The sequence below is a fragment of the Rhamphochromis sp. 'chilingali' genome (genome assembly GCF_963969265.1).
Source record: "Rhamphochromis sp. 'chilingali' genome assembly, chromosome: 2".
In the NCBI taxonomy this organism is placed as follows: domain Eukaryota; kingdom Metazoa; phylum Chordata; class Actinopteri; order Cichliformes; family Cichlidae; genus Rhamphochromis; species Rhamphochromis sp. 'chilingali'.
In genome coordinates this window covers 36,874,157-36,899,045 of record NC_137930.1, presented here as the reverse complement: position 1 = coordinate 36,899,045, position 24,889 = coordinate 36,874,157, and the positions used below count along the sequence as shown (strand labels likewise).

The window sequence follows — 24,889 nt, the reverse complement described above, 5'->3', positions numbered from 1 at the left end:
CTAGAGTTACTACTTAAGAAATGAGGTTAACAGTTCTTCCCTATTAGCAGGGTTTTGTTTATAGCCACATAATCAGTTACAACTCTCCGTGCTGTGATTAGACACAGATGATTTAAACTTTTTTGTTAGAGTCAGAAACAGAATATAGTCAAACTGAGAAGCACACTTGGACTTCATTTTGGCTTGACCTTGACATCACCGTAACACACCACTGCATGCACACACATACACACAGCATACCATATGGACCCCTTACTTTGAGTCCCGTAGAACAAATAGAACAGCAATAAGAAACAGATTGAAAGTTTGTTTTCATGGAAAGACATCTCCAACATTCCTCATCTCACACAGACACAGTTCGAGCAGATAAGTGTAAACACAAGATGAACCTAATAAAAAGCATGCTGCTGTTATTTAAATGTAAACATATAATAAACGTGAACTCACAAACTCTTAAACACGGATGCTGGGTGTTTATAGGTGATTTTCTGCCTCAGACTGCTTTTGTACAACTAAACATGCACATTGACTTTATGTAGAACATGAGCTGTGGACATGAAAGATTCATGTCGATTGTAATTAATATAAATAACAAGCAATGTTCCTAAGAGGAATGTCCTTAGTGACAGAATTTACCTCACCTGTATCTATCTGTAGGATCAGTGTATTATATTTCCATCAAATCAAACCTCACACCTGAACTCTGGCTTAAAAGCTGAGATTTTCAGTCATTACGATTTTCTTACTGTTTATTGACCTAAGGTGTGAGAGTTTGCTAGTTTATACAATGCATTAAAACTTGCTGCATTGCAAGTGTAATAAAGTTATAGCTATTCATTCTCTTCCATGTATCCAATTTTGCTGGTAAACATAACAAATGTAAAAGATAAAGGGAGCAGTTAAGTCAGAGAAAGAAAAGAAAAAACAGAATTTGTTGGTGTAGCTGTAAATACTCACCCTAAGCTGTTAGCTTTCTTCAGGCTATGCTAGCTATCCATTTAACAGTCCTTGCACTGCTGCTAGCATAGTATTGTAAACAGCGTAGCATAGTAGGCACATAAAATCATGCAACTGAATAGAGTAGATCAGCCCCATACAGCCGCCCTCTGTTGAGTCCATGTGGTACCTATCATATTGGCAGATACCTTAAGTATTATGCACTGTAAACAATTAGCATGAACAATTTAGCTGATTTACAGCAAAGAACTGGAGATACAAAAACAAAAGTAAAAAAAAGCTAAATTGTGATTTACTATTAGATTGGTTTATAAAATAAATTAGTATTTTTTTCTCTGTTTTTGAAGAGGTGACACACAAAAAACAAAAGTAAAAACTAAATAGTGATTTACTAATAATTTCGTTTATAAAATTAATTCGTTTTTTGTTCTCTTTCTTTGAAGAGGTGACGGACAAAAAAAACCCCAAAACCTAAAAAAAAAAAAAAAAGTTTTATCCTCTCTATGCTCTCCTGCTTTGTGGCTATAAGCTCTCGTTTATGAAAAAGATTTCCTACTGCATATGTTTTGAATTATGCATCGTGTGTGTGTGTGTGTGTGTGTGTGTGTGTGTGTGTGTGTGTGTGTGTGTGTGTGTGTGTGTGTGTGTGTGTGTGTGTGTGTGTGTGTGTGTGTGTTAAACAGTAATCCCTTGGATGGTTTACTAGGCCAGTGGTGTGGCATGAGTGAGACATGAGGCTTTAACCCCAAAACATATGCTGCTTCCCCGTCTCTCGTTCTGTCTACCTGTCTCTCTCTCTTTTCTTTCTAGCAGCTTAAAGAAGTCCACTGCTGCCAATCTCTGTAATGGATTCATTTGCCGTGAAAGGATGTGTTTTTGCTGCGCGCAAGCCTGTTTGTGTGTCTTTGTGTGTGTGTCTAACTTGTGTGTGCGAGCGTAAAGTTTCCATCTGGGATCTGCTATCAGGAGAGATGTGCTGTGAGCATGTCAGTCTTATGCCTCAGTATATGTGTGTGTGTGTGTGTGTGTGTGTGTGTGTGTGTGTGCCTGCGTGTGTTTGTGTGGGCGCTCATCTGGTCTTGTGAGGTCACTTCCTTCCTCTCTGGCCTCAGTGCTCTTCAAGTGTGTGAAACAGATTTAGTTGCATTTAAAGTCCAGCATTTCCCCACAAACTCATGGCGTCACACTTTTAAAATGCGAATGCATGGTAGTATTGAATGTTTGCTACTATTAAAGTCCGCTTTTGATTCTCTTCATTTAAAAAAGGATCCATTCATTCCTTCATTTATTGCAGCAAATGCATTTCAGCAGTGGCTCAGCAGTTGCCTTGAACTGCCTGGACGGTGCTAACCTTTGATGTAAGAGCGCTAAGGAGGAAGTCAATGTATTAACGACCCAAAAACACGGAAAGGATTCCTTGAAAATAGATGGAATATTATTAATGAAAGTGTGGGACTTGCATTTCTTGGAGGTTTACAAAATGTGATTTTTGAGGTGTAATTTCCAGTTCTAATGAACATGTTTTTAAGGTTTACCTGTGGAACGGATGGGCTGAATAATTAAATATGTAGTTAACAACATCCTCATTTACAAGAATACATCCCTCTTTTCCCGTGTGTGTGTGTGTGTGTGTGTGTGTGTGTGTGTGTGTGTGTGTCACAGCTAACCGAGCACAGAGCGCAGCAGCCAGCAGCTCTCAGACAGGAGATGCCTTAGGGAAAGCACTCGCATCGGTAAGTACAGCACACACGCGCACACACACACACTTTCTTGCACACACATTTTATAATGCTTTTCCTCCCAGTTCTGTTCAAGTGTTTTCAAGCCAGTCTAGATGTGTAATACTACTTTAACTCTATCCTGTATTCTTGCAACTGTCATTGTTGTACTGGATTTTTTAAAATTTTTACAGATCTATTCTCCTGATCACACGAACAACAGCTTCTCTTCCAATCCCTCCACCCCAGTCGGATCCCCACCCTCCCTCACAGGTAAATACACATGATGCTTAAGGTCCAATCACTGCACAGCAGCTACTATATAACCACAAATCTGCACAGACTGACACTCACAGAAGAAAAAAGCAGAGCTGACTAAAGACTTGGACTCGAGTAAGACCTGAATAAATGGACGTGAGACTTGACTCATACGTGTTTAAAATGACTGGACTTTTTCAAGACTTGAGACTTTTGACTTGAACTCGTCCCACGTGACTTTTGACTTGCCTCTTTGGTAACTTGATTTGAGCTTGGCTAACTCAACCCTCTAGACCCTTTCAGTTTGCCTGAAAGAAGCATGTGATCTTGTAAGAAAGATTTCTTATTAAATTGCAGTAAAATCCTCTAATCGCACACATTCTCATCTGTGAAGCCTTAATTTGTTTTTTTTAATGTCATAAACTAGAACAACAAAACAGCTTTGTTGAATTTTGCTACTCTTGGCACTTCAATTTGATTAACCGCTGCAGGAGTCATGGTCGTGCTGCTCCACCGCTAACCGAATTTAACAGTAATATTGGTCACACAAACTCTGGAAACCAAATCACAGTTCCTAAACACAAATAAACATCATAACACTAACAAATATACAACTTAAACTCTCACATATCTTTAAGTCTTTCTGTTTTCCAAATAAAAAAATATGGTATTATAGTGTAAAAAATACACTCCAATGCATTAACAGGATTCAGTTGTATTTTTCAAAACTTACTTTTTGTTCTTTTGCATGATTGAGGACTCATGTAAGACTTTTTTTCATTTATTCTGTCATCACATTTTACACAGAGCGTAAAAAATACACATAAAGTTCAGTCTTTGTACCAAGTAGTAACTAAATTTGATCAGGCAGCATCAATGTTTGCAGTATCCCTGGCTTTCATTCTCTTCATTAAAGCTCCTCTAATAGCCAAAAACGAAAGAAAACGACAGCAAACTCAAGCTTCAAAACATATTTGTAGGCCATTGTTTTGAAAACAAGAAGTGAATTACACATTTTTGTACTTATGTAAGCATTATTCAATAATCTAAAACTAACAATAGAAACACTTTCTTTTTAGCTTTTTCTGCAGTGAAATTTCAAAGAAAAAACATATTTTCTCTGTACACAGTTTGAAAGCAACTTTGATTTTTCTATCATTATTAACATTATTTGCATTCTTTTAAAATAAACCAGCTCATTAAATTTGATATAGTGAGACTTTGGAAATAGTGGTATAAATAGTGACACTTTTTTGTGATAAAACTATTGAATTTATTGTTTTTTTTTTAAAGTGGAACCCCACACTTCCACATAGTGACAAATGTAAGGAAGTTTTCACAACACCTACAAATACTGCTCGTTAAACTCTTTAAATAATACTAATTTTAAAGATTTCAAACTATTTTTTCATTTGCATTTCCATTTTTTTCCCAGTATAAGATGAATATGTATCAACTACAGACATAACACATTTTAATAAATTATCAACATTACATGTATTAATATGATTTTGTGACTCTGTGAGTTTAACCGTTATTTAATGAACCCCTTGACTTTACCTAGTGTAAAAAAATACAGATTCTCTAAAAAGGTTTGCACTGGCTGAAGGTTACCTCTGACTTGAAGTTTGAAAGCACTTCAGAATTAAGTTAACAGCACTGGGTTGTTTCGACTGGTCTGAAACCTTAAATCTTTAATACAGCTCTGGGGATGAGGAGAGTATTAAGTTATCCAAAATATATTTAAAACACTAACTGAAACTATATATTTAATTGAATAAACTAGGGATTTCTTTCCTTATCAAAAGTGCAATTTCTTGTCATAAGACAAAGCCAAAATAAGGCATTAATAATTGCTGTCTCCTCTTTGCACCCCTCCTCGCTCTCCTATTTCCACCAATTACTCCTTCTCTCTGTGGATGCTGTAAACTCTAGCTGCTCCTTAAAGTGAAAAATGACTTTTCCTAATAATAGTTGTGTCGAATTTGTCTCTAATTGTCGCTGCTACACACACCGTTTGATAGTTCGCCGCCGCGCCTTGTGACTGATAGCTTTAATTACGAGCACCACTTCGACAAATCGTTCACAAACCTACCGGCTCTGCAAACACAGTCCCCCTCCCCTCTTCCTCCTCCTCCTCCTCCTCCTCCTCCTTCTCTTCGTCATTGTAGCTGTCTAGGATATTGCCTGCTAAACCATAATTGGTGTTTATCATTGTGTCAGAGTTACTCCACTTTTTACAAATTAGAAATGAAGCCTATTAGAGCAAACTACATGCAAATTGATATCCAAGGCTAATTTTGCAAGGGTGTTTTACAGCATTGGACTCGGAATAATTTACCCTGCCGTTTAATACATATATTTGTATTTGCACATGAATGTACCCAGGTGATTATTCATTAATTAGCATATGGAAATGAGCATGTAATATGAATAAAGGAGAGGGGAGAGAAACGACTGCGAGACAAAGTGGGAAGACAATGAAAAAGAGAAACGTGCTAATGAGATGAGATCAGAGTTACAAGGAAGAGATCGGCGGTGAGGGCAGAGAGGGGAATGGAAGGGGTTCAAGGAGAGAGAAGGGGGAATAAAAGAAGAGAGCCGAAACAAACACAGGAGGAGGAGGAGAGGTATAAAAAGGGAGGAGGAAAGAAGGGATCTTTAACCGCCTGGGCAGGTTCCAACATGGGCAGGTTCAACCATTATAGATCAGCATAGATGGTAAAATTATGAATTTGAATGAACATTAAAATAATTACTTTTAGCAGTTGTTACGTTGTGTTCATTGCTAGCCATCATTTTGTAATCCAGTTTCTTGTTGAAGCAAACAGGGTCTTGGGAGCAGAATTTTCTTAAATCGAGAAATCTACTGTAGCTTAATGTCTATTTTTAGATTGACTTTTATTTGAATGTATTTGGCCACAGTATAAAGTACTTTCCAGAAGTCAAATGGTATGCATACATCTCTTCCCTAACCTTTCTGAGTAAAATTCTGTACTCTCAGAAATAGCTTTATATTTCTGCCACCAAAGCACTTCCTAGGTCTGATTATTGGACCAAGGTATTTATATTCCCCTTTCTGAGAGACAAGAAGATACTAGACTCTTTCTTTCAAATTAATTTGGACAAGTTTTATTCTGCTTGTGTCTTTGGGAGCCGAAGTTAGCAATGTAAGAACTTTTAAGCATTAACCTTCCTGAGGTTTTTCTTAAGCCAATATGACCATAGGTGCAGATGTGAGATAGCTAAAGCATTGGGTGGTCAGTAAGACAAGAAATGGGACATTCAAGTGTCACCTTATTTCAAAGTGTGTAGTGATATTAATAAAAATATGAATTTGCTGGGCATACCTGTATTCAGTGTTGCTATCAGGTTTTATACCACTGTTTTACAGTACAAAACACAAATAAGTAGCCCCAGCGTGGGTGCAACAGCAGCACCTTCCAAAAAGCCTCTTAAGGTACAATAACAAGCTGTTTTTAGCTTCTCCATGTTTGTTCTGGCGGAGTATTACCGTTCCCAATACAACCCTGAAAGGGGATTTGTGACTTTGTCTGGAATTGAACCAGCAACCTTTTGGTTGCTTGCTAACTGTATTGACCACTAAATTGTTTCAAGAATAATTATAGCCCATATGACAAGATTATTCATTGCTTGGTTAGACTTGGGTACCACCAAAACCTGGTCAGATTTAGGAAAACATCCAAATCTGACCAAAAAAAGCTTTTATAAGCTTTAACAGACTTCCCAAATTTAGAAACTTCTGCTCTCAAGACCCTGTTTCCTTTACAGGAAGCTGGATTACATACATATTGTTAAAATTTGCGATATAACGGTTGTATTGATGCATAGCAGCTACAGCATGTAAAAATGCTCTCATGGACGTGTTCAGTGTCAGGCTAAAAAGGGTTAAAGCACCTAACCAAGCTGACCTCTGAAAGTTGTGACTAAATGCAACTAAATGATGGTGAAGGTGGTTCTCATGGTCATTTTACACATTTCTGTGAGACCAGTTTCTTCTAGCACATTCCAAACTGGCTAACATGCTCACCGGCCACAGCCCATTTTTGTCTCTTCTGTCATCTGTTGAAAGAACTACACATACTGGCCTGTCGTCTCTCAGAAACTCATATTAATGTAAATTTGCACAAGTCGCTGTGTCTCTTCTGCCTACCAGCTAATGAGACCTTTCGATTCAGATGTGGCCCAGAGTGAAAACCAGCACAAAAGCAGAGACGAGCAGGAACACAAAGCTTGTTTATTCTGCAGAGGGCCCATGCTAATCAACCACTTGTACCTTTTCAAAGACAAAAGCCTGATATTAGCATTTTTGCTATGAGATATGAGTTGGTTTGTTTTTGTCTCCTCTTCCTCGTCTCTGTGCCTATTATGTCTGATCACCACGAGTGGATACGATTAAAGGGTCTCCTCGTGTGTAAAGACGTTTTGTCTGGCATTTTGTGCTGCACGTCGAGTGGCTTCTGTCTTTGACATATAAAAGCAGAGGTTTTGGCTCTATTCCACACGGACATCCAGCCATTTTCTGCAGGGTCACGGAGGGTCGGTGTGTATCCAGTGTGCACTGGGCCTATCAAAGAACACATACAAATGAAGACATGTCAGCTTGCACTGTAAAAAAGCAGAAAAAAAGTTGAATTCCCATCCCGATCACCTACTCATATCCGCCTCTGGTCTGAATTCTCTCAAGTTGCCCTTGCTTTTAATCTGCCTCAGACCTCTCCATCTCAACATGATGTGTCCTTGTCTCCTCTCTCCTAGCTGCCAGTTCAGCCGTCTGGTCGAGGAATGGCGGGCAGGGAGCATCATCGCCAAACTACGAGGCTCCACTGCACTCTCTGGTGAGCACATACATACACTAAAACACCTGTGATCATCGGTCAGTTCACCCCAAACCGTATTTTTCCACTTTCTCTAATTACCCATCACAGGTGGTAGAAAGCAGTTTTGTTTCTCAAGGTTTTGAGATGTCCTGCACAAAAAAAACCAGTTTAAAGGAACATTTAGCAGGTTTCTTATCTCTTTTTGTCCTTTCACTCTGCAGCAAAGTCGCATCGAGGACCGCCTGGAGCGTTTGGACGATGCCATTCACGTACTGCGGAGCCACGCGGTGGGACCGTCAACGGGTATGGCCAGCGGTCACGGAGACATGCACGGCCTCATCGGGGCCGCACACACGCACAACGGCGCCATGGGTGCTCTGGGCAGCGGATATGGAACGGGGCTGCTATCGGCTAACAGACACTCCCTCATGGTAGGACCTGAGTTAGTCTGTCTATGCTGTGGTGATGTCATGGTTAGTAGAACCAGGCACATTGTGAAGTCAAGTCTTGTAGGAGTTAAAAAGAAAGCATTGCTTAAATGTTCTGGAGCTTCACCAAAGACTTTAGCCTACAAGTAAAAGAGAATATCTTACAAACGGACAGAAATTCTGTTACTTCAACACAGATAATCAGAGGCATGTGATTCTTTAAAAAACAGGCTTACAAGATATTTAATGAAACTTGATTCATGCTCCCAGGACTCTAAAAATAAAACTTAAAAACAGCCTTTCCTTTTGTGCTGTTAATTAGACCAGATTTGTATATTTAAAAGTCACTTAGAAAATGTGAAACTTCACACAACTGAAAAAATGTGAGGAAGAGATGAGAGCAAACGTGAATGGAGAGGAGGTTTAAACTGAAAACATGAAGTGAGACAGCAGTAATGTTTTCCATATTTAAGACTTTGGGGCCCTTTTTTCAACTTGAAACAATAAACATAAAGAACAAAACAGCTGTGTGACATAAGGAGATGTAGGAGGGCGAGAGAAAGCCCATTATAAAATACAGTACACAGTATAAACAATTCCAGATGCTTGAACATCTTCAGCCAAACCTGCGTTGTTTACGTCTTAAAGCTCGGGCAGTATCTGAAATGAGCTATTTTCTGTCTGTTAGTTCAAAGTTCTTGTCACTTGTAGTCACATTAAAGGTGCTTTTTGTAATCACCCTCTGCAGAATTTAACAAAAACCTTCACCACCAGGGCGCAATGTTTTAACACGATTTTGTGCGTGGACTGCCTGTTAGCTTTTACTACCACCATATCTTCAACAGGCTTTGTCGGCTTCATCTATATTTGTATTTACAATAAATATGCGCTCTCAGTGACATGTGTAAATAAGGGCTTCAGTCACTCACTGCGCCATCCTGCGGTACAAATTGGTATTACAAAAAATTATAGCATGGCCCTTTTTCAACTTATGTTGAGTCCACTTCGACACCATATGGAATATCTTAAATTACAAGAATACCTTTAAAGTCAAATTATGTGCATTTCCAGCTCCACATTGTTATATTTAGACTTTGCATAATTCAAAAAAACCCAAAAAACCTTACTTACCTTGTGATGGCCGTTTATGTTGTTTTAAGTGTTTATGACACAAACTGTTTTAGCTCCTGTCCCTGTAAGGCCCCCTTCTTATAAGCTCCCTTTATTCCTATTGGCTGCCCCTCGGCTGGCTTCCGCAAACAGATTTCCGTGTTTTTGAGGACCACCTCGTCCTCTTCTCCTTAAGGAGATTCCACAAAACAAATTCTAAACGTAATAGAAAACATAATTTCTCTTTTTTGAAACTGCCACAGTTGTATTTATGTATTATGTGAGAAACAAGATATTTGAAGACATCATGTTTTAGTTTTCAAAGTTTGCAAATACTCCTCATTTGCAGGCCTGTTTTTTTGGCAGCGTTTTTGATCCAACAATGTTTTGTTGTGGCTGTAATGAGCACAGCAGGCTGTAGGGGATGCCAGCAGCACTTTGCTGTGTTCCCACTACAGTAGTTCAGGAGCTTTGTCCCTCTGTCTCTGTTCTTTGTTAAAGTATTTACTTTGAAGTGTTGTTTTCTAAATGGAGAGCACCTGTGGTTGAAGGGCGTGTTGTGTGCGTTGGTGTGTGTGCTGGCTGGCTCCCCTAGAGATCATCTTCTTCTCACGCATGTCTGTCCAGCTGTCTCTGTATACTGCAGCTCAGAGTTTCATAGGTGTCGTCCAGTTTTGTCGGTCTTCCTGCGTACAGTCGTATTTTTATTTGTCCTTCCTGCTTCTTTAGTCTCACCATGCGTTTTATTAGGAACACGTGGGCAGCCTATTTTAACCCAACACAACAACCTCTGTTTTTATGAAGCTTAAACAGAAAGTTTTGATTCTACTTGGTGACATTACAGCAGTTGTTGGTGTACAAAGTGTTTCAAACATTTCATCCATCACATGAGGAGGGCTAGCCCCAGTGAAGCGCTGTTGAACTAGATTACACACGCAAATGCTTCTAATAAACCTCTAAGTGTTTAATAATGAGTCAAATTAGGATGTGTCATTTTTAAGCTGTGCAGAGAAGTCTTAGCTGCTGATCTACTGGGGACATTTCCCTCTTTTAGCTTGTGCTTTGAAGGCATGTTGGTTGGGACCAAAGCTGGGCACAAGAAAGTCACTATTTCACTGCTATTAGCATCGTGAAGAGAAAAGGGCGAGGCATCCTTCGTGTGTCCATCCATCCACAAATCATTAGAAACGCTACTCCTTCCTACAGTATTAGTCAGATTTTAATGAAACGTGCATACAATGATTGCCTAAAGGGACCTCACACAAACTTTGCTCAACGTAATGGTCACATTTGTCATTAGTCAGTAAATTTTTAATACCCATTATTTTGTGTGATGCTGACAATGGCAAAAATAATGTGTCACTTTCTACCTGTACAGTAATAAATTACTGTACCCTGTGAATTGTGGGTTATTAGCTTGATGTTCAGGTTTAGAAACTAGTTTTGGGGATAGTATTTGTGGAGAAACTGACAGGTAGGTTTTAGTGTTATGCAGCTACTTTCATCAAATAGTTTTTACCAAAATAAAACCAAATAGGTCAGTTTGGTATTCTGATTTCAAAAGACATTTAAATTGTACGCTAAAGGAAGTCAATAAGAGGATGATATAATAATGGTAAATCCTGCAAATTAATAGGAAGCTTAATGATGTCTCTGTTCATATATTTAAGAAAAAAAAACTACTCACAGACTTTGGCTGATATTCAGATTTTAAGTTCTAAAAACATTTTAAAAGTTTCTGTTAGACTTGAGAGACATGAAAAAATGCGTTTGACGTGACGTAATTTTAAGTTTGCTGTTAAATTTGCTGGCTTAAAATGAAGGGAAATACTTGCAAACTACTTTTCCGCTTCATCTGGAGATCATTCTAAGCACTTCTTTGCTCTTTGGACGTCCCCAGATACAAACTTGGCATTATGCTTCATGAAGTGATTTGGAATTTCAGCCCCGGAAAACATTTTGCGTTCACTTCTTGTTAAGGTTAATATTTTTCTAAACTACTTTTGGGATTAATAGCAAAACTAATCCAAATACATTTTGGATTTGTTTTTATATGTAAGCAGCCGGTGGAAAAAGAGAATGAAAATGAAGTGACGGATGAGTGCTGAAAAACAGTGTTTACTTTCGGGCTCTTTAAAGCACACACGCACACAGAAGCTCATAAATGACTCCCTGTGTTGTCATTAGGACCCATGTGTGTGTGTTTATTCAGGCTTTGGATTATTGGCTGATAGAAAAATAGACTCATTAATGTAAGACTGAAAACACAGCAGCTCTGTAACTGCACACATCACACCCCCTCTGACTGGGTCACATCACTTCACGGGGTCTCCCAAACTGTTTCTTTTCATTTTAAACCAGTCCTTATTGGACATTTCTGCAGAAGCGAAGGAAAATAAATTGAGACCTTTTTATAAGATGTTAACTGGCTTAAAGTTCTCTTGCAGCTACCTGTGTGATGAATGCGATCTTCAACATTGATATAAGTGTGAAAATTTTTGAAAAATATTGTGTTGAAAGTCTTCACTTGTGTGAACAGATGTAAACTTTCAGCTCATTTTTTATTCCCATGGTGTCAATTTCTTGCATTTTGTCAAAGCTGCTGGTGTCTTACAGAGATGCACAGTGTGTTTTGGCATCTGTACTATAACAGGTCTCTCACTCCAAAACTGTCACATATGGACGCTTGTAACCTGTTGGCATCACATTTCAATGTACTAGATAATTTTTTAATGGTGCTAATGTTTCCAGAGGCAAATATAAATCCAAGCCTCAAGTTTACCAAGTTGTTTTTAGTGACCAAAGCTAACAGGTGAGTGAAAGCAGAAGTAAAAAGTGAGCGAAATGTAGCACAAAAAATGAAGTCAACAAATACTGCAGTTCCTCCAGCTGTCACTTTAGGCTGCCTTCAAAAGTGAGCCAATCTCCACAGACTCAAGCATTAAAATGCCCAAATTTACAGTGTGGTACAAAAATCAGTCTTACCCTCTTAGGGTAGTTTCTCAGTTCTAGTCTTTTACTTTAGCACTAATTAACTGTGTCTCTTCTTTGCAGCCATATTGTTTATGAATGCAGCTTGCTAATCAAACTTGCTAGTGTTGCTAGCTTTTAACTTAGTACTCCAACTTTCATCCATCTAAGATAGCTTCTGACTTCACAGCACAATGTTGAAGCTTCAAACTCTTTTTTTTTTTTTTTTTTTTTTTTTTTTCTTTCAGAATTGTTGTCTGAAGACCAACAAGGATACCCAATGGATTTAGTTTGCCAAATGGATCATCGTGGCATTGCCGTATTGGTCCATTTGGTCGATCTTTGTTTTTATTATTTATTATATTTTATTTTCAGATGTTACAGATGGGACAGACATGAGTGAGGGATAGGAAAGGGAGAAAGAAAGAGGAAAGAAAGGAAAAACAGAAGGGGAGAGGGACAGTGAGAAAGGGGGGGAGAAAAAAAATAAAAATCTCCTGGATCACCTGTTGAGAGAAGAATAGAAAACAAGCAAAAAAAAGACAAAAAAAAACCAAAGCAACATACTAAACACAACACCATCGCATTAATCTAGCTAAGTGTAAACAGCAGTAAATACTAAATATTCAATGTTGTTGTGCAGCACGCAGGACAGATGTGCTTCGAAGTAGCAGCCAAGAAAGGTGTAATTTGGGTCTACGAGCAGTGAACACCCGTGTGCATACCTGTGTGGATCAGCGCGCTTGTATTCCAAAGGTTTCTCCATGTAACGATCTGCTAGGGAGTGTGGGGGGGCCACAGCCCCGTCCTCCAGGGTGTGAAGAAAAAAAAAAAAAAAAAAGCTTCAAACTCCAGTTCCCCGGCTGATAAACCCTTTAAACTCCACATGTGGACTTGTTTGCTTCTGAAAACTGTCTCTTAAAATAAGACATCGCTGCGTCAGATGCAAAGGACACCTTTTGCACGTCTCTGAAGCCACAGCAGCAAAATGCTGATTTAATCAATTCTGGATTTATTTTTAGCAAATAGAAGCATGACTGACAAAGACTGTGACCTAGGAGGCGAGTATTGTGGTCTGTGTAATAAAACCTGGCTCTCCTGTAAACATCTTAGCTTGCCATTGAATATAGTTAAGGGATATTGTCATAGGTTTGGACAAATAAACTCCATGTACTCATAATTTAATTTAATGAACGTTTTGGAAAATTAGCCACAAAGGCATTGTGGAAATTTATTGGTGTGTGTACAGCATAAACAGGAAGTTTGAAAGGAAGTGACTCCATAGAAATGCAGGGAAAAAAAGAAACAAGTGAGAGAGGAAGGGGTGATGTCATCTCCAAAATGACTCCATTGTCTTTGCACTGAGACTGACTACTTTTTCTATATGCATGCATGCACTATCGCTCCTTTCCTACCTTTCTTCCTTCCCCTTCCCACCCTTTTCCTCAATTTTTTTCTTCCCTTTCCTGTCTTTCTTTTCCTAGTCCCCCTCCTCTTCTGTTTTCACTCTTTGTTTCTCATTTGTTTTTGTTTTTTTCCATTTACTCCCCTACACATGTGACTACTCTGTTTTGTGTCTGTTTTTAATCATTTCTTTCCCAAACACACACACACACACACCTTTGTCTCATTTTACTTTGTATTATTACATATTTTTTCTGTCCTTTTTGTTTTGATGTTGCTGTCTAGATGTACTTACTTCTCTTTCTCTCTTGCTGCACACACACACACACACACACACACACACACACACACACACACACACACACACACACACACACACACACACACACACACACACACACACACATACTCACAGCTGTATGTAGTTTGGCAGTGTTAGGCAGAGACGCCTGCAAGCTGAGGTCATAACTCTGGGAAAACAGGTGGTAGACTGATGTGAGAGGGGGAGACATATACAGTACATAAGCATCAGTGCATCATGCACACAAATTAAAATATGTAAAGACAGAAGTTAGCTCATGGGTTCCAACATTTTACCTTCTGTCATTTAGGCATGCTGTTATTCAAGTGACTTAAATGATCTTGGACCATCACTGGGCTGATATCAAAGTAGCTTGATCCCATCATTGCATGCTGCCAACAAAGCAGATGAGCAGCAAAGTGATGTGACATTTAACTAAATGTGATCTGATTTAAAACAAATTGGAGAGGAAGAAAAGACTGTGCTCCCCAGACTCTCACTGAAGGTTTTAGAGTTTGTTTTCTGTCTCTGCAGTCTGCCTGCCAGTGATGTGTTTAAGTCACGCTCATTATTTTACTGCATCCTGGCTCAGTTTGGAGGGTGTCTCTAAAAAGAGGGGAAAGGTTAAGAGAGAAAAGCCTCTCTTCCTCCCTCCATTAAGCAGGGTTACAGTAAAGTGAAATGGATCATAATCTGCATCAGTGCTGTGAAACACATTTATGTCTTTTAATAATCTGCAACACTAAATTCATTCATATAAGCTGATAGAAGTCTACTGCCCCCATTTACCTCCTTACAATAGTAGTTACAATCTCCATGTTAAGGCACACCGTGGTTTTTTTCAGACAATGGTATGCTTCCAACAAATCCCTGTGGCCTAAAATTTTTCATGGAAAACCTTCCCAGAAGAGTCGAGGCTGGAGCAGATTAATGTGCCTGGTTTTTAATGGCATTTTCAGTTATAATATAGAGTAGAATTGTAATGTGCAAGTGGCCCCATACTGCTGGCCATGATGCCTCAAAATAGGTGTAAAAATGGAAGTGATGTGCTGACTGCACAGCAAAAAACTGAAATGAAAAGAAAAAATGTTTAAATGCTTTAAATATGGTTACCATTTATTTCAAAAGAACATAGGTAGTTTCCTTCCTGCTTATATGGTCGTAAAGTTGGGTTAAAACACTTTGCCTTTGCGCTCTGTTCAACAGCTCTGCAGTGTATTATGAATATTTATGAGAGAATGAGGTTATGATCATTGGGTATTTGTGTTCAGCCTCTTGTTCATGAAGATAATTAGATAAATAAACTGTAACAACCTGGATAATTACGTGATACAACATAGTTTTGAAGCAGAAGCAATGGAACATGCATAAATCTCATCCATGTTTATATGAAAATCCAAATGGGACAACAATTTCATTTTGTATTGTTTAATAAATACTCATATTACAAATAAGTAATAGGAACATAGCAAGTATGCTTAATATTGAAAAATAGTACAAGTATAAAATAAATGAACTTCATCAGCTTTAATATTCAAATCTATATTTATATACATAAATTAAGGAAAAAGAAAAAAATATTTAAAAAAAAGATATTTTAAACAGTATGGACATCTTTGCAAAAAGTAGCTGCTGTCCTAGATTCAGATCTGAAAATCTTACATACATGTAGCTAAATACACTGAATCTATTAAAGAAGCAGTGCATGTCAACAGTGCATATAACGTAAAGAAAGTTACATTTAAAAAGTTAAAGGGTGAAAGCTGCAAAGCTGCACTTTTAGATTTAAACACAGTAACTGTTAAATGTTTACACAAATTTTTCTTTGTAATTTATCTGTTGGTATCTTAAAGGTAAAGTACTTAAGACTACAAGTAAAAAGTTGGGTTATTTTTTAAACAGAAATAACAGATCATCCTGATGGAATTTGCTCCAAAAGAGGAAAAAATAACAAGAACAACATTTTTCCACATGACATAATTCCATTTCTGTCCACCTATTTTCCTCTGTTTCATGTCTTATACTTAAACGGCATTTTAAGTGACAAGGAGTCTGTCGTCCTTCACTCCATTAATTAAATGGAAATTGGGGAAAAAATGCATACATGTCACACCACTGGAAAATGTCACTGTAGTTTCCCCTGTGGAAGTCCAATGTCAATAGCAGTCTTTTGTGTGTGTGTGTGTGTGTGTGTGTGTGTGTGTGTGTGTGTGTGTGTGTGTGTGTGTGTGTGTGTGTGTGTGTGTGTGTGTGTGTGTGTGTGTGTGTGTGTGTGTGTGCGTGCGCTGATGTTGCAGGTGCTTTCTGTCAAACGTTCAGTGTGCACAGAGGAAAGGCTGTGTTCAATGTTCCAGTATGTGTAGCAGTGTGTGCGCTTGTTCAAGTTTATTTACAGTTTCATTAGCAAATGTGTATCACAGCTACAGAAGAGTGTTGCATTGTAACCGAGTGGTTTACTTTTGGGTCTCACAGTGATTTAGCATGTCTTTAAAAACACGTCACAGAGGTGTGAGGGTTTTTCTTTTTTCTTATATTTACTGGAAGATGTTTCCTCGTTTTCTGTTTTTGTTTTTTTTCCACTTTTATCATAAAGAAGCAACAAATGAAGAGATTTCCTTTTAATGTTTTTTTAACTTTAGGTTAACCAAGTAGTTCAGTCACTAAAATCTAACAAAACACGACTGTAACAAAAATAAGATAAGAGGACGCAGTTACCAACATGCTAAGGTTGGGACACCACACTGGACACCCTGCTTTATGTTATCTCCTCTCCTGCTCTGTGCTCTGAATTTTATCTTGCAGAGTTGGTTTTCTTTTTGCTTTTCAACAATAATTGAAAACGACAAATGGAAATTGCAGGAATCCAACTAATGCAGGGTGAAATATTACAATTTACAGAGATGCAAAGTTTATTTTCCTTCTCTCGGATTTGTGACCGCAGCAGCAGGGGCAGACTTCTCCCTCCTGTTTACGACTGCATGAGAAATGTGTGTCATCCCGTGACCCAGAAATTCTCTTCTTTCTCTTCTCCTTCATCTTCCTGCGCAATCATTGGATTCGCACACTCGTTTTAAAAGAGTGCACTGATCCCACTGATCAGTAGCATTGCAGATGACAGGTACTCAGCACCTTTGCCTTTATGTTTGTCTCTGACTCTGCTTGGTTCATTGCAAGAACATTTATACAGTACATAAAATAATGGAATTAATGTTGTTGGAACAGGGATAAAATCAGATAAGATTATTTTAGGATGACATTAAAACAAATTTTTCCAATATCCTTATATTGTTACTAATGTAGAATGTTTACACTGTAATTCTTTGCCTAAAGGTTTGCCGAACAAACCCTTTTAGCCCTTATTAGGTGCGATGGAAATGTGTTGCATATCAATGATTGTCAAATAGTTAAACGGAAACAAACGTACACATGCCTGTCAGACTGAGACATTATCCATCAGCTTATTGTTTGATTTTTTTTTTTTTTTTTTTTATAAATCTGGGAACTTTTTAAACTTGAACCTCTTAACATTCACCAGCCTGGGTGTGACAAAGTCTGCTACTGTATTTCCTTCAGCAGTACCGTCTGAATGCCTAACCACAAAGCCTCACGCAGTGTAAACCAGCAGTAGTTCCTTAGTATCTACCAAAAGCTCTTAGGTAGGTATTCGGGAGTCTGGGTTTCTGTTAAAATATATGAAACAGGATGTTGACTGATCTATCCACCCCGGCCTCCTCCTGCACAAGCGTTGTGGCTTTAGCAGCTGCAGTGGTTGCTTAGCTTGTACACAGCGAGAGAAGCAGAGACTTATGGAGGCACTGTTTACTTTTTTAGTTCATATAAAAGTTTAGGGATCACTGGGATAAAGGATGAGAGACTGGCCGTTGAGCCACTTGTGCCCTCTGGTCACTAGGGAAAAATATGTATTCCCCAGTTGGTTACCGAATGGTTCCTGCTGTTGCTGGGAAAAATCTGCTTCAAAGAGTGAGATCCACCAGAAACTTTTTTGTGATTGCTTTGGTTGCTAACACATTGCCACAGTCACCTGTAGTTGTCTAGAGACATTTGGAGGTTTTTCAGTGTAGCTGCAGCACTGTAAACCTCTTTTTGATTAATTTTACCTAGCTGCTACCAGCAACTGTTTGCCAGCTGGTTAAGGACCACATTTTTCCCTAGTGACGTGTGGTTGACAGAATGTTGCCGACCAGTCTCTAGGCCTGTGTCACTGGGCCCTGAGGGGAAGTTGGTTATTTAAATCAGCGGTCTTCAACCTTTTTTGCGCCACGGACCGGTTTATGCTCAACAATATTTTCATGGACCGGCCTTTAAGGTGTTGCGGATAAATACAACAAAATAAAACTAGTACCGGTACCGAAGAAAAGAAGATTTATTCATAACACACGTGAAAAGACCCAGGAAAACCGAGTAAACGATAAAAACGATAACAAAATAACGCTGAAAACCGATAAAAACCCTGAAAACCATACATTTCACACCTGAGCCTCAACACTCGCGGCCCGGTACCAAACGACTCACAGACCGGTACCGGTCCGAGGCCCGGGGGTTGGGGACCGCTGATTTAAATCATATTCATTACATTTATAATGACTTCTCTTCTTCAAGGCAGCCATTCTTTATTAATTATAGTCAATCAGAATTAAACCTACAGAGGTATATTTTTCTATTTTTATGTTTAATCAAAGTTGCATTATCATGTGAAAACTGGAAAATTAATTTTGTCTGTTACGAAGTTGTTGTGACATGTTAATGAATTCGTGACTGTTTTTAAAAGTCTCCCTGCTGCATTCAGGGACATTCTGACATCTCCGTTTGTTGAAAAGCTGATATTATATTTAAACCTGAAGAATGGTGCCTAAGTGGGTGTGGCTGCACCTTGTGGTATCTATCGGGTTTACACCAGCAGCAGATCAGTTTATGTGTAATTTATTTATATTTTTCTCCTCCATCTGTCTCCTCATCTTCTCTCCTCGTTGAACTAAATTAAGGAAGAGACAGGGAAGGCTTGTTGAAATATAAAAGCCCTCCATTAAAAATGTACGAAACCCTCTCCGTTTCTCTCTCTCTGCTGCCATTTTACATTTGGGAATCCAGGCAGTGATGAAAGGCAGAGAACGGAAAAGAAAAGACAGAAAGAAAGATGAGAGGCAAACAATAAATAAGGGAGCAAGCAGACGTATGGACGGATAGGTGGAGGGCGCTCAGTTTGAAACACACACACATGCGCGCACAGAAACACACACCCATGCTGACAAGCCTGTCGACATTTTGTGATATTTGCACGGAGCGAGAGGGGAGTTTGGCATGTGGTGGGCAAGACCTCGCTGTCAGCCAGCTGGATTAACAGGCAGACAGAGGGATTTGGTTTTCAAAACAACCTTATTTACACTATGGTTATCCTAGGATACATAAAAACTGAACTAGTGAAGCACAGCATATAAGACATTTAAAATATATGTCAAAACATACCTTCACCGTTAAGATTTGATCTAGTTAAAAGCTGATTTTCTGAAACTGACAGCAATGTGTAACACCACCTCTAGACCTCATCGTCTTTAAAAGTATTAGAAGCTGAAGGAAAAAGTGTGATGTCATTGGGTACTTATTTAAAAGGGAAAAACAATAAAAATACATTTGTGTTGCTCTGTCATCTACACAATCCATATACACTGTTTCCCCAACTGTAGCCTTCAAACATGCACTAAAATAAATAATTTTTCTAGATAATCCCCAGCAGATATTAACTGGTCTTTCCCCAGTAAGAAGCCTATGTGACGTCAGATTGTGCTGATACGCGAAAATCAAAGTTAATTGTCTGGTAAATTTTTCTCTAGCAAGTGGGGATCATATGTCCTTCTTCCTGCACCTCAGGCACCTTCCTCACCTAAACCACATGGAGCACGTCCAGGAGTGCAATGCCGTTTAAAGCAGTCCCTGCCATGTGCTGCATGTGGAAAATGTCCTGACTTGTCCTCAAATTGTCACAGAGTAAATTTGTGAAAACAGCTTCTGTTGGACTTAAGTAAATGTTTGCACTAGCGTACATGTCCAAATTTCATAGGGCAATAAACTCCAGATTGCACCGATGCATCCGCCAGTGTTTGAGTGATTTCTAAAGCTCTGTATGCATGTATATGTGAATGGATGACTAGAAAAGCAACACATAACATGATGTCTATTTACCAATGCAGCATCCGGGATTTCCTAGCTGGATGTGCTTTCTACTTTCCAAGTTGGAATCCTGGTCCTGCTTTTATTTTGAGTGTCATGTGTTTTTTACGCTAATACCAACTGAGGCACACGGTGCAGCAACTGATCATAAAGACTTTTAGGAGCGCCGATTTCACGGTGCATATATGTTCTTACAGAAGTTGAAGAATCACATAACCTGCAGTTTAGTGACACAAGAAGGAACCTGCTGGGGCCAGCTGATGCTGAGCTTATCAGCAGCTCAGAGTTTTGTATGGGGGGATTTTACACATCAAAGTCCATTTCCTGGTCTTAGCGAGGAATGCATATGTGAAAAAACGTGTAAATCCCTGAGCAAGCGGCATGATAAATCGCCTAAAGTGACTTCACTTTGAGTCGGTGTCTTTGGAAAAGTTTGAGAAATTTGCTCACCAGACTTCTGCAGCCTGCTCTTCATCTCAGCGTGAGACCAGCGAATCAACGCTTCATTAGCTGCTGCTAGCAACACCCCAGAAAAACTCTTATATCATTCATGCAACCTTTATATATGTAGTATGGCCCAGTGATATCAAGTTTACCACCTTTGCATGGGTGCCCTGTGCACAGAGGACTATTAAAACACATGCATTTAGGGAAACATTAAAACTATTAAACTGCAACGAAAGTATACAAATAAAATGGATGAAGGATGAGAACAAGCCAGGTGAGAATGGTTGCTTCATTTAAACCCCTCATTATGGAATCAGGCCAAGTCAATATTAAATTTATAAACCACTACATAAGAAGGTGGCCCTGAACCACTAATACATACATCTAGACTGCAGATGACATCAGCCAAATGGATACGTCACTGGTTGCTGATTGGTCAGGGTAACATATCCACTCCCAAAACACCACGAACACTTTGTCAGGCTGGGGGAACGAATAAAATAGTAGCACGGAATAGGCTCATTATAACAGTGTGTCTATGCAAAGTTTGAGCTGCCATTCAGCTTTGATTGGTGTGTAAGGTCTGTACCCGACATTCATATCGGACTGTTTTACAGCATACCCATCATCATAATTCATATTTATCAACAGCCCCGCTGAAATGTTCAAAGTAAAACAAAGCTCAGGGAAGGGAGGGTGAGAAAGAGACCAGAACCACAGGATGCCATGAGAAAGCTGGCATCACACACAAACAAGCCCGCACACACACGCACACGCACACTTCAAAAAAAAAATCCATCTCGTGCCAAAACAGTGAGTCCCTGCTGGAAGCTACTTGGTGCTCTGGGAATTAGAAATCCCACAATTAAACATATGGGCATTAAGATAATTGTCAGTTGTTGTGCTGTCATGTGTGTGTGCATGTACATGTGTGTGTGTGGTAGACAGATGGATAGGATTCAGCAAAGAACACACATACACACACGCACCCATACAGTATTTCCCTGAAATCCACATGAAAAACAAGGAGACACAATTTGGAGCCAAAAAAAGAAGAAACTGTAAATATACATGTCAGACATGGAGATATGAACCTGTACTGAAACACACAATCACACACGAACACACACACTTGTGAAAACAGGGAGTCTGGAAAATTGGAAAAATGGAAAATTAATAATAAAAAAAAACACTGATGGGAATGATGCATGTGAGATTGGAAAGATAGGAGCGATGGGGATCTTCAGTGTATTAGGAAGGGTGAGGTTGCCCTCAACAGGGCAAAGACAGAACTACAACATCTCAGGGAAGAAAGGAAGGAAGAGTTCATTACAATTTACAGTGTTTGTTTCATGAAAAGTGAAATGATACCATAAAATTCCTAATATAAACAGACAATAGAAATGAAGTAAGTACTCTAATTAGTAATAAATTAAAGTAATAAAAGTATTTTCCCAAATCTTATCCCATTACCTCGGTGGGTTGTCCATGACCTGGAGGATTTTAAGAGGGTAAATGAAATTCATACATTTGCTTCATATAAATATCCATACTAAAGGATTTTTAAAACTCTTGTTAGAAACTGATAAAAACTCAGCTTAAAATAAAGAAATTAGTGTGTGGACTAGTGCTTACTGACTTTCAAGTGATATGTCGTAATGTTTAGTATTTTTCTTATGGTCAGAAAGTCATGCAAAATAACCAAAGCCATCAGCGAACTGATCTGATTAAAAGGATATTGCCTGTGTAACAAAACCACAGAAATCCATTGTTGTCCAAAAACTATTGAAAACACATCAGTGTTGCAGATGTTGCACTTGGTGACATGTTCCTTATTATAATGAACACACACATGGACTCAACATAAGCCATCCTGCTGCCAAATTCAACAGGGTGTGCTAATCCGCCTTTAGAAGTAGTCCCCAGTAAAAATGCTATATAACCTTGTATGATTAACCTGTTTAAAAACTACAGAGTGGTTTTTTGTTGTCTGTGGGGCTCTTCTCTCCTTTCTCTGTCTCCTCACCCCTCAACTGGTTGAGGTAGATGGCTGATCCTGGTTCAGTAGGAGGTCTCATCATGTTAAGAGACTTCTTCCTTTCCACGGTTGCCAAGTGCTTGCTCATAGGAAAGACGGTCTCTCTTTAATATTATAGTCGTTACCTTTCAATGTGAAGTGGCTGAAGGCAAGTGTTTTTTAAAGTGGCAGTGTATAACTTAAATTTAATTAATTAAAGTGACAGACATATATATCGTTGTTTTTAATCAAGGTCAAACTCCTTTAAATTCAGAAGGCTCATGAGATCAAAACCCTGCTGGTAAAGAAAACCTCCACAGAAATGACAAAAGTTAAGACATTCTACAAAAGAACCTGGAGAACATCAGAGTAGACCAATGCTCAGATTACATCTGGACTTAGAAACTGGAAGATGCTTTGTTTTGCAGTCCTGACTGTAGACAGAATCAGAGCAGCTGTTCGTTGAAACTCTCCCTCACACCTTTCCTCTCTGTTCTCCAGGTGGGCTCTCACAGAGAAGACGGCAGCAGTGTGGGCGGTTTGCGTGGAGGACATTCGATGGGGGGTCAGGTGCCGGTACCTCAGCTGCCGGTTCAGTCAGCCACCTCGCCGGACCTCAGCCAGCCTGACCCGTACCGTGGTGAGACCCTGCACACTCATAGATAAATTACAAAAACGCTGCATCTGCCAGTGTCCCCAGATGAATGTTCCCTGGCTCACACTGAAGCATAAACCTTTTTCTCAACATCAAGTGTTTATATGGAAAAAAAATCGCTTCGATCCAAACGTACGCACAAGAAAGAAAGTAAGTACTGGTATTCTCGGCTGTGTCTTTCTTTTTACCAGATGTTTCATTTCATAAATAAGAACAATGTCCAGATAAAGAAACAAAGATGCAGCAGTGATGGACAAACAGTACCAACATCTGCCACTGCTTCGTGTAGGCAGAGGAATCTCACATCAAGGGTTTGTTCATGTGCAAGCACAAGAAAGGAGTGTTTCTGGGCCTATATGATGATAATAAAAAAGTAAGCAAAGACAATGGACAAACATGATTTAAAACAATACAACGATCCAAGAAAGAGTAAAGGCAGCATCTCTCAAGTAGATCATAATTAGTAGGAAGGAGGAGGAGAAGAAATTGTCCAAAAAAGAAGAAGTAGTAAACAAACAGAAGAGAAAAAATAGGAGGTCTGGAAGTTAATCCCAACACAGGACAACCTAAAAAAGTGCAACCAGAAAACGTACAGAAAAAGAAACTGGAGATAAACTGGAGGAAGAGAAAACTGGGAAAACCTTACCTGGGTCAGGTTCAGAATTTCATCGCCCGAGCAGGCTAAACAAATACACCGTGTGTGTGATATGAATATGCAGGAGGGAAATGTGTATATGAGTGCACTGTGTAGCAAATTAGCCCTGTGCTCAATTTTAAAGGCTGAAAATGACTCTGCTGGCAGCAAAGTTCAGCCAGCGCCGACCACAGCCAAGTGTGTAATGAGGTGAGAGGGAGAAAACACACATACACACACTCTGGCAGAAGAAGAAGAAGCTATTACTCCTTACTTCTGCATCAGTTCATAACTCATACACACACACAGGGCTGAGGGTGTGTGGAGGCTGTAAATAAAGGCTATTAAAATGGATTTGGCAGCAAGCGCACAATTATAGTGGCAGACCTGTGGCTTCCTCCTCTGTCTTCTTCTCAACTTCAAAACAATTATTAACTTTAATAGTTATGTTATATACAATATTGATGGTATGTTGCATTCATACTTGTGCAATATTTATGGTATTAGCTCAACAAACTGGGTAATGTTATTTCAGTGTATAACATGTGCTGATACGTGGATTTCTATATTATTAATATAATTTTAATAGTCAGTTCTCCCAAATTAAACACGGCTTTTAAATAAACATAATCCATTTGGTGCATCCACAGTCTGGTCCACTCAACCAAAAGGACACATTTGGAAAATAAGGATTTATGTCAGTCTTTGCAGTTGTGATTCAGAGTTTTAAACATGTCACGCATCACAGCCATTATTTATTTAAGCCATGAGGTTGCACCTATAGGCCTGCAAAATGCGAACAGAACAGTGTAGCCTGGTTCTCTGAAGCTTACATGCAACAGCCTGTGTTCATAATGTTTCATATTCACATTTGCTATATAGTTTTACAGCCAAATAAAGTTTCTATTGTCAATAAACACGAGTATGAAACATTTACTAAAGCACAGCCCATAAAAACTATAT

General features: G+C 39.0%; 1 protein-coding gene across 6 annotated transcripts in view; it reads left to right on the top strand.

The window, feature by feature from the left end:
- The window catches only part of tcf4 (transcription factor 4), a 257,661-nt gene that overhangs the window by 216,537 nt on the left and 16,235 nt on the right, over positions 1–24,889 (top strand). For all 6 annotated transcript variants that reach the window (XM_080867581.1, XM_080867580.1, XM_080867582.1 and 3 more), the window contains 5 exons: positions 2,620–2,690; positions 2,870–2,948; positions 7,713–7,792; positions 7,996–8,205; positions 23,139–23,277. In XM_080867581.1, coding sequence (XP_080723707.1) covers positions 2,620–2,690; positions 2,870–2,948; positions 7,713–7,792; positions 7,996–8,205; positions 23,139–23,277 — 579 coding nt within the window. The remainder of the gene's footprint in view (positions 1–2,619; positions 2,691–2,869; positions 2,949–7,712; positions 7,793–7,995; positions 8,206–23,138; positions 23,278–24,889) is intronic.